Source organism: Pseudophryne corroboree, chromosome 8 (assembly GCF_028390025.1).
Source record: "Pseudophryne corroboree isolate aPseCor3 chromosome 8, aPseCor3.hap2, whole genome shotgun sequence".
Taxonomy (NCBI): domain Eukaryota; kingdom Metazoa; phylum Chordata; class Amphibia; order Anura; family Myobatrachidae; genus Pseudophryne; species Pseudophryne corroboree.
The window spans coordinates 445,515,370-445,534,072 of NC_086451.1; the positions used below are offsets into that span (position 1 = coordinate 445,515,370).

At 44.9% G+C, this 18,703-nt stretch overlaps 1 protein-coding gene across 1 annotated transcript in view; it reads right to left on the reverse strand.

Annotated features, from left to right (window-relative positions):
- Positions 1–3,489: 3,489 nt before the first annotated feature.
- The window catches only part of LOC134949535 (proteasome subunit beta type-7-like), a 31,775-nt gene continuing 16,561 nt past the window's right edge, over positions 3,490–18,703 (reverse strand). The window contains exons 2-8 of the mRNA XM_063938160.1: positions 17,597–17,690; positions 17,411–17,508; positions 15,169–15,309; positions 14,767–14,882; positions 8,665–8,723; positions 6,230–6,381; positions 3,490–4,061 (exon numbers count right to left, since the gene is read on the reverse strand). Of these exons, the coding sequence (XP_063794230.1) occupies positions 3,956–4,061; positions 6,230–6,381; positions 8,665–8,723; positions 14,767–14,882; positions 15,169–15,309; positions 17,411–17,508; positions 17,597–17,690 (766 nt within the window). The 3' untranslated portion in view covers positions 3,490–3,955. The remainder of the gene's footprint in view (positions 4,062–6,229; positions 6,382–8,664; positions 8,724–14,766; positions 14,883–15,168; positions 15,310–17,410; positions 17,509–17,596; positions 17,691–18,703) is intronic.

The following is an 18,703-nucleotide window of genomic DNA, read 5'->3' on the forward strand; positions in this document are numbered from 1 at the left end:
ACACACTTCCTGCCTGTGTGAGCCTGAGCTCCGCCTCTGTGTGCTGCAGCAGCTGCAGCCTCCTGACTCTCCTCTCTCTTCTGGCTGGCTGAGATAGCGGAGCTGGCCCTGGGCTTCGGATGCCCCTAGGCATTTGCCTAGAATGCTTATGCCTAGGGCCGACTCTCACGTCCCTATTTCCGAGTAAGCAGGACAGGCCGACCCAGCCCCTGCCCCGCCCCCGAGCGGCTGCAGCATCTCAGTCATGCTGTGGTTTTGTGGAACTGTGAGCGACAACGCAGTCCCAGTCTGCACATGCGCAGACCCACAACACTCAGTGAAATATGCAAACCATTTGGTTTATGTACTACGCTGAACAGGCCCATAGTTAGCGATATTCCTGCTTGTTCCTTCTGAAAAATAGCAGTGTGTGTCTAAACCAAGAACTTCTGAGAGAGGGCTACTGCGTACACAGGGGGCTGCGGTGACGGTTTATAAATGGGGTGTCGTCCTCCGCCCAACAACTAGGGACATGAGAAACAGCAAATAAACCTAATACTGCGCACACCGGTTGTGGTATGTAGGGTCCACCACACTTAGGTCCACAGTGTCTAGGTTGACATGGTTTCTAGGTCAACAGGGACTCTAGGCCGACATGTTCTAGGTCGATTTGACAAGGTCGACATGAGTTTTTTCACTTTTCTTTGTGTCGTTTTCTCCGTACAGTGACCGGGAACCCCAATTAGTGCACCATGTCCCCTCGCATGACTCGCTTCGCTCGCCATGCTTCGTTACCGTTCCCAATTGTAGTCCACATGGATCGTAAAGTATGAAAAAGTTCCAAAAATGGAAAAAATGTGAAAAACTCATGTCGACCTTTTGTCATGTCGACCTAGAGTCCCTGTCGACCTAGAAACCATGTCGACCTACTTACTGTCAACCAATAGTGGTAGACCTGGACAGGACCAGTGACTATTTTGTGTGCGTGTGTATATATTACATACCCTCCAACTGTACCTTTTTAATAGGTACAGTACCTTTTTTTGATGGTCTGTACCGATTTTTGGCTCTCCAAACTTCCATTGAAAGTATAGGAAAAGGGGCGTGACCACGCCCCTTTTACCCGCAGCCACGCCCCCTTTTCGGATTTGTACCGATTTTTCTGTGTAAAATGTTGGAGGGTATGATATTATATATATATATATATATATATACACACACACATATATAAGCTTGGACTGGCCCACAGGGGTACAGGGGAAACCACCGGTGGGCCCTACTGCCTGGGGGGCCCATCTCCTGCTCTAAGGATCAGGTTCCAGACTGTGCACTTGAATTATACATTATACATATGTTACCTTATACTGGACTATGGTGTATTTTCTACAGTGCATTACTGTTATTAATCTGTTATTAATGTGGTACATTATCATGCATGCAGCAGCTGAATTTACTGTATACATTTATGAAGGGGCCCAGACGTTGCACTCTCTAATGGTTAGTCAAACCAATGAGGTGGTAGGCCACACACCTAACATAGACCCCTACCACTGCATTCCCCCGGTGGGCCCTACATGCCCCAATCCGACACTGATATATATATATATACACACACACAAACAGAGAAATAACAGAGAAATAGAGAGATAAATAGTGCTGTAGTTTTATATTTGTTTGTATATATATATATATATATATATATTGCTAGATATGGTGCAATTAAGTTTTTTTTGTTCATTGTGGTGCCATGCGTATTGTCATGACGTCACACCGCACAGCTGTGCGAAGAGGAGCAGCCAGAAGACGCAAAAGAAGGTAAGTAACGGTGGGTTGGAGGCGGCTGGAGGTATGTGGGGGCTGGAGCTGGAGAGACACTGGAGGGCTGAAGAGACAGAAGGAGACTGGAGCTGTAGATTCAATTATTCAGTGGGGGGCTGGAGATACAGAAGGGGGCTGGAGCTGTAGAGACACTGAGTGCTTGGAGAGACAGAAGGGGCTGGTGCTGGAATGATACTCAGTGGCTCTAGAGACACAAGGGAGCTAGAGACACAAGGGAGCTGGAGAGTGATTGGAGAGACAGAAGGGGACTGTAGCTGAAGAGACACTGGAGGACTGTACCTGGAAAGACACTGGAGGCTGGAGCTGGAAAGACACTGGAGGGCTGGAAAGACACTGGGGGGCTGGAAAGACACTGGGGGGCATGGAGCTGGAAAGACACTGGGGGGCTGGAGCTGGAAAGACACTGGGGGGCTGGAGCTGGAAAGACACTGGGGGGCTGGAATTGCAGAAACACAGGGGAATGAGGTTGGAGAGACGCAGGGTGGCTGGAGAAAAACTGGGGGGCTGGAGCTGAAGAGACACTAGAGGGCTGGAAATGCAACACAGGGGAATGAGGTTGGAGAGACACAGGGTGGCTGGAGAGACACTGGGGGGGCTGGAGCTGAAGAGACACTAGAGGGCTGGAAATGTGGAAACACAGGGGAATGAGGCTGGAGAGAGACAGGGTGGCTGGTGCTGAGGAGACACTAGAGGGCTGGAAATGCAGAAACACAGGGGAATGAGGCTGGAAAGACACAGAGTGGCTGGAGAGACACAAGGGGGGGAAGTGTCTGGAGATTATTTACAACTGGCAGGATTAGAAGGAAAAACTGAGGTTTTCGTCAGTATGAAATTGGATACCGGTAATAAAAAAAAAAAACCAGTGATAAAATAAAAAAAAAACAAGGTGAAAACCCCCTGTCTTTCATGCCCGTAACATTATCACAGCTAAATGGATACCGTCCTGTGCTGGATAAATGCCACTGATTGCTTTGGGCAACTTCTCTACTTCTTCTCTTTCCAAGGCTTGATACATTTCCCCAACTGTTCATGATTTCAATGTATTTGTCAAGACAATAAAATTAATTTTCACTCAGAATCAGTTAGTATACAATTATAGTTGCTGGAATATTTTTTCAATGAAATAAGCAGGAATGATACTCAGTGGCTGTAGAGACACAATGGAGCTGGAGAGTCATTAGAGAGACAGAAGGGGACTGTAGCTGAAGAGACACTGGAGGGCTGTACCTGGAAAGCCACTGGGGGCTGGAGCTGGAAAGACATTGGAGGGCTGGAAATACACTGGGGGGCTGGAGCTGGAGAGACACTGGGGGGCTGGAGAGACACAAGGGGGGGGGGGATGAGGCTAAAGAGAACTGGGGGAAGTGTCTGGAGATTATCCACAATTTGGAGAATTAGAACGAAAAACTGAGGTTTTCGTCAGTATGAAATTGGATACCGGTAATAAAAAAAACAACGGTGATAAAATAAAAAAACCAAGATGAAAACCCCCTGTCTTTCACGCCCACAACATTATCACGGCTAATTGGATACCGTCCTGTGCTGGATAAATGCCACCGATTGCTTTGGGCAACTTCTCTACTTCTTCTCTTTCCAAGGCTTGATACATTTCCCCAACTGTTCATTATTTACGATATATGTCAAGACAATAAAATGCATTTTCACTCAGAATCAGTTAGTATACAATTATATTTGCTGGAATATTTTTTTAATGAAATAAGCAGGTTAACAACAACAGCGGCACAAGAAAAGCAACATTTCAGCAGTAAGCAGGACAATTCGTCGCCGGCATCCTTGTAGCAATTATTACTATGCACGGTTATGACATGTATTATTATAGTATGTTGCTCCCACATTCTGTTGTCTTATGATTTAATGGTTCGGTACATGAACATTGAAACATCTGACACTATCATTAAGTCGCCATGATTTCAGTGTTTTATTAATCATTTTGCCAGAACATACTACTTGGAGAATTTCATTTGCTAACAAAGCACAAATATGCGGCACCCAATCAGCAGTTAGCTTTCATTGTCTGACATACGTTAGATCAGTGAAAGCTAAACTCTCATTGGTTGGGCTGCTCTGGGATATGTCCAGCATATACTGTAACTGTCCTGCGTGTGTTCCGGTCTGTTTATTCAGTGTCCATTAGTTGTACAGTCTCTTCCACCAGCTCAAACTTAGTTACGCTTTCATGCAGAACGGCTGTGGTGCCCAACGGATAACGATATGACGCGTACCTGGAATGACAGGAAGGAGCATTATATAGACTCATGTAGACATATATACTTCACGTCGCTCCTATAACCGGGACACATGTAATTGTAAAAAAAAACAAAAAACGTTTTATGTATATTTTTTAGAGAAAAATACCCTAAATACTGTGGGGTCTATTCATGAAGCAGTGAAAAGTGTGGAGAAGTAAGCCAGTGGAGAAGTTGCCCATGGCAACCAATCAGCATTGAAGTAACATTTATAATTTGCATACTATACAATTGTACGGAGCAGCTGATTGGTTGCCACTTCTCCACTCTTTTCACTGCTTCATGAATAGACCCCTGTATCTTAAACCATCTTCTACTCCATACTCCATTCGACGGCACCAAATCCCTCGGTTTTCTGCCACTCTGATACTTATGTCAGTGTTGTCTGCTGATGCAGCCCTGTTTATGTACCCTGTACTTGTCTTATATGTTTTGAACTGTAAATCGCTATTTTCTTGTTTTGCTTATTTGTTAATGTACTATGTAACTGGGCGCTGATCCCTTGTGGCGCCATATAAATAAAGGATAATAATAAGAATAATTAGCTTGCAATTTGCAGAATTGCCACATGTAATATAAACAGCCCCCTCACTCTAATGGTTAATTTAAATTAAAATTGCCTCCGTACCCAGCGTGTCATGACCGTTTTTGGGGCACGTCTCACCCTCCAACTGTGATCCTGTACGCACAAAACATGCCGCCTGTGGCTCAATACACATGGCCATTCTGTGTGACTATAGGGTAACTCGGAGTTGATTTTCGATCTGCGACCGCTGCTTCATGTGTGTACGCAGTTGCAAGGATCAGCGAAGCCGCCTCTGGGCGTCTCAACAGAAATCCAGACGGCTGTGAGTGTTCTGGTGATATGATTGACAAAAGGATCTCAGGACCCATACACACGGGGGAGATGTGTGATGAGCGACCTAGCACAGACCGCTCAGCACACATCTCTCCCCCCGCTCAGCACTGTGTGTGCTGAGCAGGGGGGCGCTCATTTCATGCCAAATCTAGAGCCAGCAATAGCTGTAGCTGGCACCCTACACACAGAGAAATCCGTGCCTAATTTCTAAGCAATCTAGTCAGATTTCTTAGAATTTAAGGCCCTCATTCCGAGTTGATCGGTCGCAAGGCGAATTTAGCAGAGTTACACACGCTAAGCCGCCGCCTACTGGGAGTGAATCTTAGCTTCTTAAAATTGCGACCGATGTATTCGCAATATTGCGATTACTAACTACTTAGCAGTTTCAGAGTAGCTCCAGACTTACTCTGCCTGTGCGATCAGTTCAGTGCTTGTCGTTCCTGGTTGACGTCACAAACACACCCAGCGTTCGCCCAGGCACTCCCACCGTTTCTCCGGCCACTCCTGCGTTTTTTCCGGAAACGGTAGCGTTTTCAGCCACACGCCCCTGAAACGCCGTGTTTCCGCCCAGTAACACCCATTTCCTGTCAATCACATTACGATCGCCGGAGCGAAGAAAAAGCCGTGAGTAAAAATACTTTCTTCATAGTAAAGTTACTTGGCGCAGTCGCAGTGCGAACTTTGCGCATGCGTACTAAGCGGATTTTCACTGCGATGCGATGAAAAAGAACGAGCGAACAACTCGGAATGAGGGCCTAAGCACGGATCTCTCCGTGTGTACCCCCTTTATAGCATCACCACCACCAAAATGGTTGCAAATTTGCCTTATACCGCCCCCTTTATCACTGCCACTGAACACCAGTCTGCCTCCTTTCAATAAGAAATGTTTTGTTTTGTTTGTTTATTAAAATGTTGTCAAACAGATAATGAGAGGAAGAATGAATGATATACATGCTCTGATAAGCTCACCTAAAGTCATTACACGTGTTATATTCATTGCGATTTGCTTATTTATATGGTGATTTGGGAGAGTAATCACTGCTCGCACAGACAAGAGATACCAGAGGTTTGCTGCTGTGTTATACTGTACATGGAACATATACATATACAGTAGTCACAATTCCTTTGCCAAGCCGCAAACGCAATTTACACCATCATCACAAGGGGTCAAAGGCAACACAACGTATAGGGTACATGGCGGAATGTTAGCTGTATACCATTGGGTGTAAGAAGAATGCAGAGAGCTGGCTGCATGAAACTGCTGATGGAACACGGAGGCCGTTACCTTTTCCCCCTGGTCTCGGTTTGCGTGTAACCTCTCAGCACCTCCGCTCCCCTGCGTGTAATCACGCATAGATCCACGCCACTGCCAGATCCGAGGTCACCTATGATGCCCGCAGTTATGGCGTCCGTCACCAGCTGCTTCCCTTCCTCCAGCTGTGCGGGAGAGCAGAGGACACGTAAGGAGGTGACTCACAGAATAGGATAAGTATAGGTACATATAAATATAATTACCACGGTGAAATGATACGCCTGAATGTGACCAGAGCGCTCCGATGAGACCAGATTTGCACATTGTGATCTCCTTGAGCGGCCCATTTATTTATTGGAGATACCTGCTGCCAACCTTCTGTGATACATTTGGGGGATACTAAATATTTGTGGTTACCCCAAAAAACTGTGTCTTTTCGGGGAATAAGCCGCAAATATTTAATGATAAATGAGCCCCTTAGTAACAACTGTACCTCACTGATTAGAAGAAGGGGCATACAGGGTGAGACCCCCACAATGGAGGATTGGTGGCAGACAAGGTTGTTTGCACAGCATGCAGCTGGTTAACGATGTTTGAAACATTCAGGTATTTCCTTTTAGTTACTGATAGCTCTACTCTGGAGGAGATGTATCAAGTCTTGGGGAGTGATAAAGTGGAAAAGTTGCCCAACCAATCAGCTTCAAACTGTCATTTCTCTAGCACAGTCTTTGCAATGACAGAAGATGGTTGCTTTGGGCACCTGCTCCAATTTATCAATGTCCAAGCATTGAGACATCTCCCCCTCTGTATGTTGCCCTATTCTGTATTGGGTGATCAATACTGAATGAGGGATGGGAAAGGAGCACTGCTGGTGCACAGCACTGGGAAGGTGTTACCCGGGGCCAGGATATATACAGAAACACCTGCCAAACATTCCTGATGGTAAAATCAGGAATGACTGGGCCACTTCTCCTAGCCGTCACACCCCGTTCCACCACAACACTCCCATTTGGATAACTGCCTCTTTGGGGGTCATTCCGAGTTGATCGTTCACTAGCAACTTTTTGCAGCGCTGTGATCAGGTTAATTCTCAGCAAAACCACACATGCACCGCATTGCGCAGGCGCGTCATATGGGTACAAAGAGGATTGGTGCTGGGCGATGGATTTAATGAAGAATCCATTCGCACAAACGATCGCAAGGAGATTGACAGGAAGAAGGCGTTTATGGGTGTCAACTGGCCGTTTTCTGGGAGTGTTTGGAAAAACGCAGGCGTGTCCAAGCGTTTGCAGGGCGGGTGTCTGACGTCAATTCCGGGACCAAAAAGACTGAAGTGATCGCAGCGTCTGAGTAAGTCCAGAGTTACTCAGAAGCTGCAAAAGCGTTCGCACACTTGCAAAGCTAAAATACACTCCCCCATAGGCGCAACTATCTTATCGCAGCGCTGCAAAAAGTTGCTAGCGAGCGATCAACTCTGAATGACCCCCTTTGTTTCCCACCTCACATATGCGAAGAATACATCTACAATGAAGGGTAATGTCTGCTTCTAATACTCCAAGATCTGGGTCATTACTGCAGACTGCGTGCAGAAAAAAGAATCTTGTATTTGAGTTTGGCAAATACGTTCAAACAATGGTGGTCATTCCGAGTTGATCGCTCGTTAATTTTTTTTCGCAACGGAGCGATTAGTCGCTAATGCGCATGCGCAATGTCCGCAGTGCGACTGCGCCAAGTAAATTTGTTATGCAGTTAAGTATTTTACTTACGGCATTACAAGGTTTTTTCTTCGTTCTGGTGATCGTAATGTGATTGACAGGAAGTGGGTGTTTCTGGGCGGAAACTGGCCGTTTTATCGGTGTGTGCGAAAAAACGCTACAGTTTCTGGGAAAAACGCGGGAGTGGCTGGAGAAACGGAGGAGTGTCTGGGCGAACGCTGGGAGTGTTTGTGACGTCAAACCAGGAACGACAAGCACTGAACTGATCGCACTTTAAGAGTAAGTCTCGAGCTACTCAGAAACTGCACAGAGAAGTCTTTTCGCAATATTGCGAAACTTTCGTTCGCAATTTTGATAAGCTAAGATTCACTCCCAGTAGGCGGCGGCTTAGCGTGTGCAATGCTGCTAAAAGCAGCTTGCGAGCGAACAACTCGGAATGAGGGCCAATGTTAATTTAATATAACCAGGTGTCGTGGCTTCACCCGCTTGCTAAAAGTTGAAATAAAAAACCATGTGCACTGGCGATGTGGGGCATTCCTCATAGATGACTATCCTCCACCCCCCCCCCCCCCCCACTAAAAGACAAGTCCAGGTCCATGAATTTGGCAATATCGCAGTCCCGCAGCAGCAAAACTGTAAAATTGCAGCAGATGTACATTGGTGTCCATGCCAAAGCGACACAAACACAACTGCTGCTTAGTAAATCACCTTTGTCTCTTCACATTGCAATGGAGGGAATGATTATGCTCTTACCCCCATGTTGGGTTTGAACCGATCTTCCAAGACCGCAATCGCCGCACTTGCACCAGATCCTAGAAAAAGAGACAAAATGTGTGTAAGAAAATATAAATTATTGCACCACACAGAATGATGACATAGTATACATCCATTAGCCTGGCAACAAGTCAGATAGCAATAACATTGTCTAATAATAATAATAACAATAATAATAATAATAATAATAATAATAATAATAAAGTATTGTGTCCGACATGAAAACTGCTTGGAAAGAATATTCAGCATCCGTGTGAACCAATTCTAAAAAAGAAAAAAACTAAGCCAATCAGATCACTGTCATTAGAACATAGCATGTATGTGAATGGCAGAGAGATGTAAGGAGGCAGGGGGTAGGTCGGGATGTAGTTATGTGTCCGACGGTCAGCGAGTCTGGTGATGCCTGTAAAGGACTTGAACAGAGAATATTCTTCTTCTAGACTGGGCTTTTATCGCCCTGCTAACGAAGTTGTCGATGCCCCTCCCTCATAAGCCTCCAAATCTGATGAATGAGAATTTGCTGGCGGCTTTAACAACTCAGTTAGAAAAAAAGACTAGACGAGAAAAAGAACGGATCACCAGCTCGGGACTGTTGGGGGCAATCTGTTCCTGCGGGATCGGAGATTTGGGGAAAAACGAGGAACTAAGATTTCCTTGTTTAATATATGTCTCTTCTTGTTAAAGTGCACCTGTACTTGACTTCCGGTTCCGGCATGGGAGAGTGAGCAGCTTCTCCCCTCGGCTCCGCTCTCAGCACCTATCCCTTACCGCTAGCACGCTGTCAAACTCAGGGAAACATCGTTCCCGGTCTCCCCGGCGGACAGAGGAGACAATGGAGAAGTTTCTAGCGTCGCCTCCCGCCCCGAAGACGCTACCTCCGCCGCAGCCACCGAGACAGGAGAAGCACAGGGGGGAACATAACATGGCGCCGGGCGCCGATACAGCCCCTGGAACTCCGGTCAGTAAAAAGCCGATTGCAGCTTCTGTTAGCGCTACGGGGGAGTCTAAATCTGCTGTACCTAATCATTCCTCCTCATATGAGGACATGGTGCTGGCGATGCAGGAGGCAATGGCGCCGTTACTGCAGAAAGCAGTGGTGGATATAACAACACAGATTAAAAATCTGGCTGGCAGGATGTCTGACGCTGAGCAGCGCATTAGTGATAACGCTGACAACGTGGCGGGGCTGCAGAAAACTGTCTCTGCACTGGTTCTGGACAACAAACGGCTATCAGAAAAGCTAGATAGCATTGAAAACAGAACCAGAAGAAATAATTTAAGAATTATTGGTCTGCCTGAAACACTTAAAGGGGCCTCTCTAGAGCACTTTGTTCATACTACACTCCCTGCAATATTGAAGATAGACAGAGACTGCGCTGACATGGTGATTGAAAGAGTGCACCGCTTAGGAGATCTGACCAGAGACTCCTCTCAACGTCCAAGAGTGGTTATTTTCAAGACATTGAATTATCTACATGCCTTGGCAATTTGGAGGGCGTCTCGCAAATATAATCCTATTCTATGGGAAGGGCACTCTTTACGTATTTTTCAAGACTTTTCTGTTGAACTTTCGAGACTAAGACGTGCCTTTTCCCTAATTTGTTCTATGCTTGCCAAATCCAATCGAAGATTTATGATGTTATTCCCGGCGCGCCTACGCATTTATACTGGATCGGAGTTTTCCGAGTTTACCACACCTGCTGATGCGGATGCATTTCTTAAGGAGGAAGCAGATGGGAGAAATATTATGGACCTGTCCCAGGCCCCGGATGACTGAGTCGAGTCATGCTGTACTGGTTCAAAAGGGGAAAAAACAAGGAAAAACAAAAGAAAAAGAAAAAAAAACTGTTCCCTGAGTTATATCGCACTAGTGTAATGTATTGCTCATTTGTTGAGATCTTATAATTACTCTTAGTTGTTAATTTTGAGCAATATGTTATGTTCATATGTTTTAGATGTGCTTAAATCTATGCCCTGATTTATCAGGGATAGCTGGCTAATTCCTAAACTGAATGGTGTTCTGAGCGGAGACCATGTCGTAGGGTTCTATTTTCTATGTCGCTACTGCAGAATTCAGTCTTCGGGGCACTGGTTGCACGAGGTCTGAATTCCTACTGGAAGTCTATGCGGAAAATATGGGTTGTTGCTGCTCATGGTGGCTTGTTTTTTTTGTGTTTCTCATTGGTATTTGTGTTTTTATTTTTAATGTTTGTTCATCCCTCGTGTGTGTCCCCCCCCCCCTTCCCCTCTTAGACTAGGTTCACAATTGCCTGTGCTTAGAATGATGACTGATTACCCTTGCTATGATGTCTCTTAAGGTTGGGTCACTTAATGTCCGTGGCATCCATACTCCTGCCAAACGGAGACGTCTGCTGACATATTTAAATAAACATATGATAGATTTAATTTGTCTTCAAGAAACACATTTACAGCCTGAAGAGGTCAAAAAATTTAATATGATGGGATGGGGGTACTGGGCTCTGCATCCTATAATACCAAGTCACGGGGAGTGGTGATATTAGCTAAGAAATCCTTAAATGTTTTTGTATCTCATATGGTTTCCGATACGGAGGGCCGGTTTTTAATACTTAAGCTAGAATTCCGGGGTGTGGTCTTCCATATATGCAATATCTATGCGCCAAATATATACAGTAAAACCTTTTTTACTTCCCTGATTGCAAGATTGCATACCTTGGATCCTAGCACATTGATAGTCTGCGGTGATTTTAACTTACTCTCATCTTCCTTCCTTAACAGGACTCCCCCTCCGAAACGTGAGCTGACACTGCCAAAGATTGGTATACCCTATTTTCTTAAGACACTTAATTTAATTGACACTTGGAGGGCTACTCATCCCATAGAGAGAGAATATTCATGCCTTTCTCTGACCCATAATACGTGGTCAAGAATTGATTATATCCTAGTAGCTGATCAGTTATTTCCTAAAATAGAGTCGGTGGATATGGAACCCCCTGTGATAGCGGATCATGGACTGGTTCATATGGTGTTGAGATTTGGAAGGACAGAGGGCTCTATTCCCCATTGGAGATTTCCTTCCCACTTAATGCAGTCACAACATCTGAAGTCTCAACTGGAGACTTGGTGGGGGGAATATCTAAGGGAGAATATATCGCATGCAAATTCTAATCCCACAGTCTTCTGGCAGGCTGCCAAAACTGTAATTAGGGGTAAATTAATTGCTTATGTTTCTTCTCTTAAAAAACAACGTAATGCCTCCTATCTTGTACTGCAATCCAATCTATCTAGTGCTTTTCAAACTTATAAATTATCTCCTTCCCCAGAACATAAAACTTCCTACCTTTCAGCCAAACTGCATTTTAGTGAATTATTACAAAAAAGTGGGGACAATTACCTCTTCCAAGTTAACGCTAAGTTCTATAAATTTGGTAATAAGACTGGACGGCTTTTGACTAACTTACTACAGGGATCGAGGGGTCAGTCTGTGGTTCACCCACTACTAAAGGCAGATGGATCTCTCACTACTTCAGATAAACAAATTGTAGAGGTTATGAAATCCTTTTATGAAACCCTCTATTCTATTCCAGCTGAGAATACTAAACTAACTTCCTCCCCTACAATAACTGATCCTCCTCTTTCCTCCTCTTCTCACTATCCCTCTGCTTACTGGGACTCGCTCTCACTTCCTCAGCTCCCTGACTCTTTTTGTTCAATCCTAACTGCACCAATCACCACTGCAGAAGTCTTATTAGCCATAAAACAGCTGAAACTTGCCAAATCCCCAGGACCCGATGGCTATGCCAATGAATTTTATAAGCTGATGAACTCGCACATTACCTTTTTACCTGTTAATAAACACTGTAACAGCGATCCATACACTACGCCCTTCATCCCCTTATGGGGCAACCCCTCTTTCTCCCCATCACTGACGAATCCATGATTTAAAATATGGCGTTCCAAAGGGATAGATCTATCTTGCAAGATCTTTGACCCGGGAGGCCATATGGATTCTTTTGATATGATTTCTAGTCGCTTCTCGATACCTAACTCACACCTATATATGTTTTACAAGTCCGCCATTTCTTGATGAAAAAGAAAGCAACCCCTTTTATATCACATAAACCACAAATCACACTGTCCCAGATTGATTCTTTAGTGAAACTGTTTTATTTTCTTATACACAATGATTATAAGGTGAAACATTTATACTCCCTGCTTATTATTACCTTTAGTAGTCATAATCAATGGGAGATATTGGTGTCAAAATGGAAAATAGATATTCCTCTATTGACCACGCTACATGATCTGACAGCCTCCTTTTCCCTCTCTCTGAAAACATTGAAATCTGCTTATTTGCAAGAGGTGCATATTCGCACCATACACAGAGCATATATCACCCCATATCAACGTAGACATATGGTCAAGGACGAACTTGGTGATTGTTGTAAATGTACAGTGGTTAGAGCGGATTTTATGCACTGTATGTGGGATTGCTATAAAATTAGGCAGTTTTGGTGTAAAGTTATACGATTTGCCAATGACATGTTCCATCTTCACCTTTGTCCAGAACCAGCTGCCTGTTTAGGTATTAATTTTTCCAGTTGGCATCTGGGCAGGAATAAGAAATGTATCTTACCTTTGCTAATTACTCTACTAGCGCTATGTAAGAAGTGTATATTGCTCCACTGGATTAAAAAATCTGCTCCTAGATTGGGGGGACGTTAAATGTAAACTTTTACAACTCTTATATTATGAAAGGAAATATGCTTGTCAGGACCTTGCTACAGGAGTCAGGTCATTTTCTACTAAATGGGCTCCATTCATAAACACTCTTGACCTGACTACTCAGCAACATATAATTAGAGTTTTTAATGATTATAAACCTTCACAGACGTGTTGAGACGATATAAAGTAGATTATTACTCTTGCACTGGTACAGGTTGTACTTTGCAATACATGATCTAGGATACCCCCCCCCCCCCCCCCCCCCGCCCCTCCTTCTCTTCCTTGCCCTTCTGTATGTCTCTTTTAATTCTTTGGGGTTTATTTCGTTCTATACTGAGATGTTTCAACTGATTTGGATGGTCAGATATTATGATGATCACATTCTTTGCTCTTGCTATAATACCTTAGAGCTTTTATATGTACGCTAGGAATTGTTGTTATACCTGCATAATACCTTTATTAATGATTACCTTTTATTGTGATCATTCACCCACCAATGCTGTTATGGCTATCGTATAATGTCTGACTGTATTGCAATGTTTAATGTCGGATGTAAATGGAAAATCTGAATAAATAAATAATTTAAAAAAAAAAAAAAAGTGCACCTGTACTTACAAATACCTCCTAACCAACCTGCTTTTGATAGGACAATCCCAATTTTTGTGGGCCGTGGGCCTGATTCAGAGCTGTACGTTAATCCATCGATTAACTGACATCTCCGATGTTCTGGGGTCTGTGCAGGTACCATTCTGCACACGTACAAAATGGATCCTACGATACTGCATGCAGTTCCCCAAAGCCTCTGCCGCATTTGGGGGGGGGTGCGGGGGGCATTCCTTGTTAGCGCTCCCAGAGATGAGGCATGTCGCCCCAGTATTCTGGGAGGGGAGAGCCAGGCGTCTGCATTTCACCACGCAGCCTTCCTGCATGTCCCTCCTTCAGATCAGACGAAAATACAGGCCCTGTGTCATGATCAGGATATTCAGCCCAATTCGCAGGGGGATTGCAATGCGTCACACTGCCCCAGGTGTACAGTATCCTCAGCATTCGTGATTTAAAAAAAAAGGTGACTTTTCTTTAAAAACAACACCCATGCCCCAAGTGTGCCGCACCAATGCCTCTGCCCTGTTGCTGAGACCTCAGCTATTGGGTGGCATGCCTTACACACCACTGAGGTAGCCATTTTGAAAATACAACCAATCAGTTCATTGGTAATCAGTGATGTCACCAGCTTTCAACTTTCTGGCTCAGCTTATACAATGGCTGCCTCCGCTGGTTTATGAGGTAATTTGTAAAGACAGCCTGTAAGGTAAACTAGAATGGAGCAGCCCTAGCCATATTATTATGATGACAGAGGGACAAAGAGCTGCCTCTCACCCAGAGCCATGAACGGAGTGGTGTCTGTAGATCCATGTGGAAAGACACTGTAGAGATGGGGGCCGTGAAGGTCAGTCCCTCCAATGATAATAGATGCCCCTATGTGACCCTGGTATCTGAGGAGCAAAACAAAATGAAACACTGAAATGTTGTATAACAAAAACAACAAACAAAAAATAAAATGTATCTTTATAATATAGAAACGTATAATGATTCTGTGTACAATATCTCTATATATACAGTATATATACAGTAAAAGGCTAACGCTGCTCCTCACCTCTATAAGTGGAATTAAATTGTTTTGCGCGCTGGTGGCCACTAGATGGCGCCCAACAGAGCTGTCATTTTGACGGGTTGGTAACTACTCATGTATAATGATAAGGACTCCGCCTTGTGTCTCACCTGTAAAGCAGCTGTTTCAGCATGCGGTTAGCGGTGCACACACGTGCCTGTCGTCCTGTAGACATTGAATGCATAGCCAGGTTGGAGGACAGGAGTTGGGTCACATATTCTGCGTCAGCGGCAACGCCAGCTCCACAACAACTGGGGGGAAAAGGAAAAAATACTTACGGGAACATTTACTAAGCAGTGATAAGAGCAGAGAAGTGAGCCAGTGGAGAAGTGCCCATGGCAACCAATCAGCACTGAAGTAACATCTAAAATTTGCATACCATAAAATTATACAGAGCTGCTGATTGGTTGATGGGGCAACTTCTCCACTGGCTCACTTCGCCGCTCTTATCACTACTTAGTAAATGTCCCCCTTAATTCCAGTTTATATTGTGAGAACTAGATCACATCACTGGGCGCTGGATCCACAACGTGTCTGTCCCCACCCATTAAATTCTTAATTTAACCTGTGTGATTAGAAATTTTCTGGATTACTTTAGTTGCCATGTACTATAAACAAGAGGTCAGAGAAGTAAACAGTAGGTCTAGAAAATGTCCTCATGTGACCCCCTATATGGTGTACACCAAGGCTGTACAACTGGCGGCCGGTACCTGGATGTGGCCCCCTATATGGTATATGCCAAGGCTTTACACCTACTGGCCTCCTATATGGTGTAAACCAAGGCTGTACAGCTGGTGACCCAGTGCTTGGATGTGACTTCCTATATGGTGTACACCAAGGCTGTACAACTGGTGGCCTGATACCTGGATGTGGCCTCCTATATGGTGTACACCAAGGCTGTACAACTGGTGGCCTGATACCTGGATGTGGCCTCCTATATGGTGTAAACCAAGGCTGTACAACTGGTGGCCTGATACCTGGATGTGGCCTCCTATATGGTGTAAATCAAGGCTGTACAGCTGGTGGCCCGGTGCTTGGATGTGACTTCCTATATGGTGTAAACCAAGGCTGTACAACTGGTGGCCTGATACCTGGATGTGGCCTCCTATATGGTGTAAACCAAGGCTGTACAACTGGTGGCCTGATACCTGGATGTGGCCTCCTATATGGTGTAAACCAAGGCTGTACAGCTGGTGGCCCGGTGCTTGGATGTGACTTCCTATATGGTGTAAACCAAGGCTGTACAACTGGTGGCCTGATACCTGGATGTGGCCTCCTATATGGTGTACACCAAGGCTGTACAACTGGTGGCCTGATACCTGGATGTGGCCTCCTATATGGTGTACACCAAGGCTGTACAACTGGTGGCCTGATACCTGGATGTGGCCTCCTATATGGTGTACACCAAGGCTGTACAACTGGTGGCCTGATACCTGGATGTGGCCTCCTATATGGTGTAAACCAAGGCTGTACAGCTGGTGGCCCGGTGCTTGGATATGACTTCCTATATGGTGTAAACCAAGGCTGTACAACTGGTGGCCTGATACCTGGATGTGGCCTCCTATATGGTGTAAACCAAGGCTGTACAACTGGTGGCCTGATACCTGGATGTGGCCTCCTATATGGTGTAAACCAAGGCTGTACAGCTGGGAGCCCGGTGCTTGGATGTGACTTCCTATATGGTGTAAACCAAGGCTGTACAACTGGTGGCCTGATACCTGGATGTGGCCTCCTATATGGTGTACACCAAGGCTGTACAACTGGTGGCCTGATACCTGGATGTGGCCTCCTATATGGTGTAAACCAAGGCTGGACAGCTGGTGGCCCGGTGCCTGGATATGACTCCCTATATGGTGTAAAAATAATTTATCTGAATCATAATCATATGAGCACATTTCTACACAAACTCAATAAATGCAAAACCTGGGCGTAGCCAACTACAGAAGTCCAGCATTGTTAGGAGTATTGTGGTGAAATACACACATGTGTACCATAAATCTGTTGGGATATCAGCACTATGCGCTGTCTTCAATGCTGCATATACTCCAGGCACTAGGACCCAGAGTCTGCAGGGGGGTGCAACCTCCAACCTGATGTGCTAGTGCACATGTGCAGACTGCATCCGTCTTTACTGTGTCACAATACTGTACCATCGCACAACATGCAGTACTCCTGAGGTGTGATACCTGCCATTACCCTGTGTTTGATACCGCTGCATTACCACTGTGTTCCTACGTTATTTGGATTGTAACATATTTGTATTCATCCTTGGGAGCATGACAGTTGTAAATAACAGTAGAGCCAGCTTAATGCATAATTCAGAATAATAAACTGGAAAGTCTTGTCTCTTACTATATATTGTCTGTGATGTAATGAATCTTGGCGCAGTTTTTATCCGCCACAACCATGTCATCTGTGGCTCTCCTGTCCGCTCCAAGAATTACACCATCCTGTAAATGCAACCGTAGATTAGTCAGTGCTGCAACGCAAAAGTCCAGTCCCGTGACAGTGCCCCCCTCCTCCAGTCCTCTGCCATACCTGATATATGATCCCGGCAATGGTGGTACCAGTCTTGCGTGCTTTGGGGGGTTTTAGAGCATTGGTTGAAGCCTGCGCTTCTAGCGTGTTATTTCTGCGAATGACAGTAGACGTGCACACATTGCGGTAAACACATACATACAAGGTTTAAATAAACATACAGTTTATGGGATGAAACTCTGCCACACCTGACCTATATTATCCATGAGATCATTGTATTAATTTCATTATTTTACCCAGGGACGGATTAAGGGCCACAAGGGCTTAGGGCTGAAAATGATGTGAGTGCCATGTGGGTGTGGCCAGCACGATATGGGTATGGCTAGTGCCTTGTGGGCGTGTACACCGCCTGAACCAGTGCTTCATAAACTCAGTCCTCATGACCCCACACAGTTCATGTTTCCAGGTCACCTGTGGAATTTTAAATTGTGACAGGTGGTGATACACAGTGCACCTGCCGGGTGACCTGGAATACGTGACCTGTGTGGGGGCCAAGTTGCTCTACACTGTCAGCCCCAATGTCTCCCATAAAATGTAAAAGTATAAAAATGCAACATTTTGTGAAGGAAAATTGAAAATACAATTTTAATGCTTAGGATTTCTGGCTGATGGTGGTGATGCCAGCTGGTGGCTGGTCATCATATGCAGATATGACAATGGGACTATTTTTATATCAGATCGAGGCAAAATGGCATTCTCCTGGTGTCGGATTCTCACGGTTTTTGGATTCTATATAAGGCGGTAATTTGCACTTCAAGCACGCTGCTGGGAGCTGCACTGTGCTCTGCTGTGTCAATCCAGGAGCTGTCAGTCACTGTGCCCAGCCACAAGCTGCCAGTCAGTGTATCCATAGTAACCAGCCAGATCGCTGCAGCCTTTGGAAAATATCGGTGAGAATAATATTATGAGCTGTGACTGTTATTGAGGTTAATAATATTCTAGGAACAACAAAAGTCCAAACAATGTGATTTTAGCTTTTTTTTTTTTTTTTTACAATTTAAAAAAAATAAAAATCAAACCCAAAACCAGTGACGGCTGAAATTCAAAACCAAAACTGGACAACGAATTAGAACCAGTGTGAAAGGGACCGACCCAGGAATAACCCCC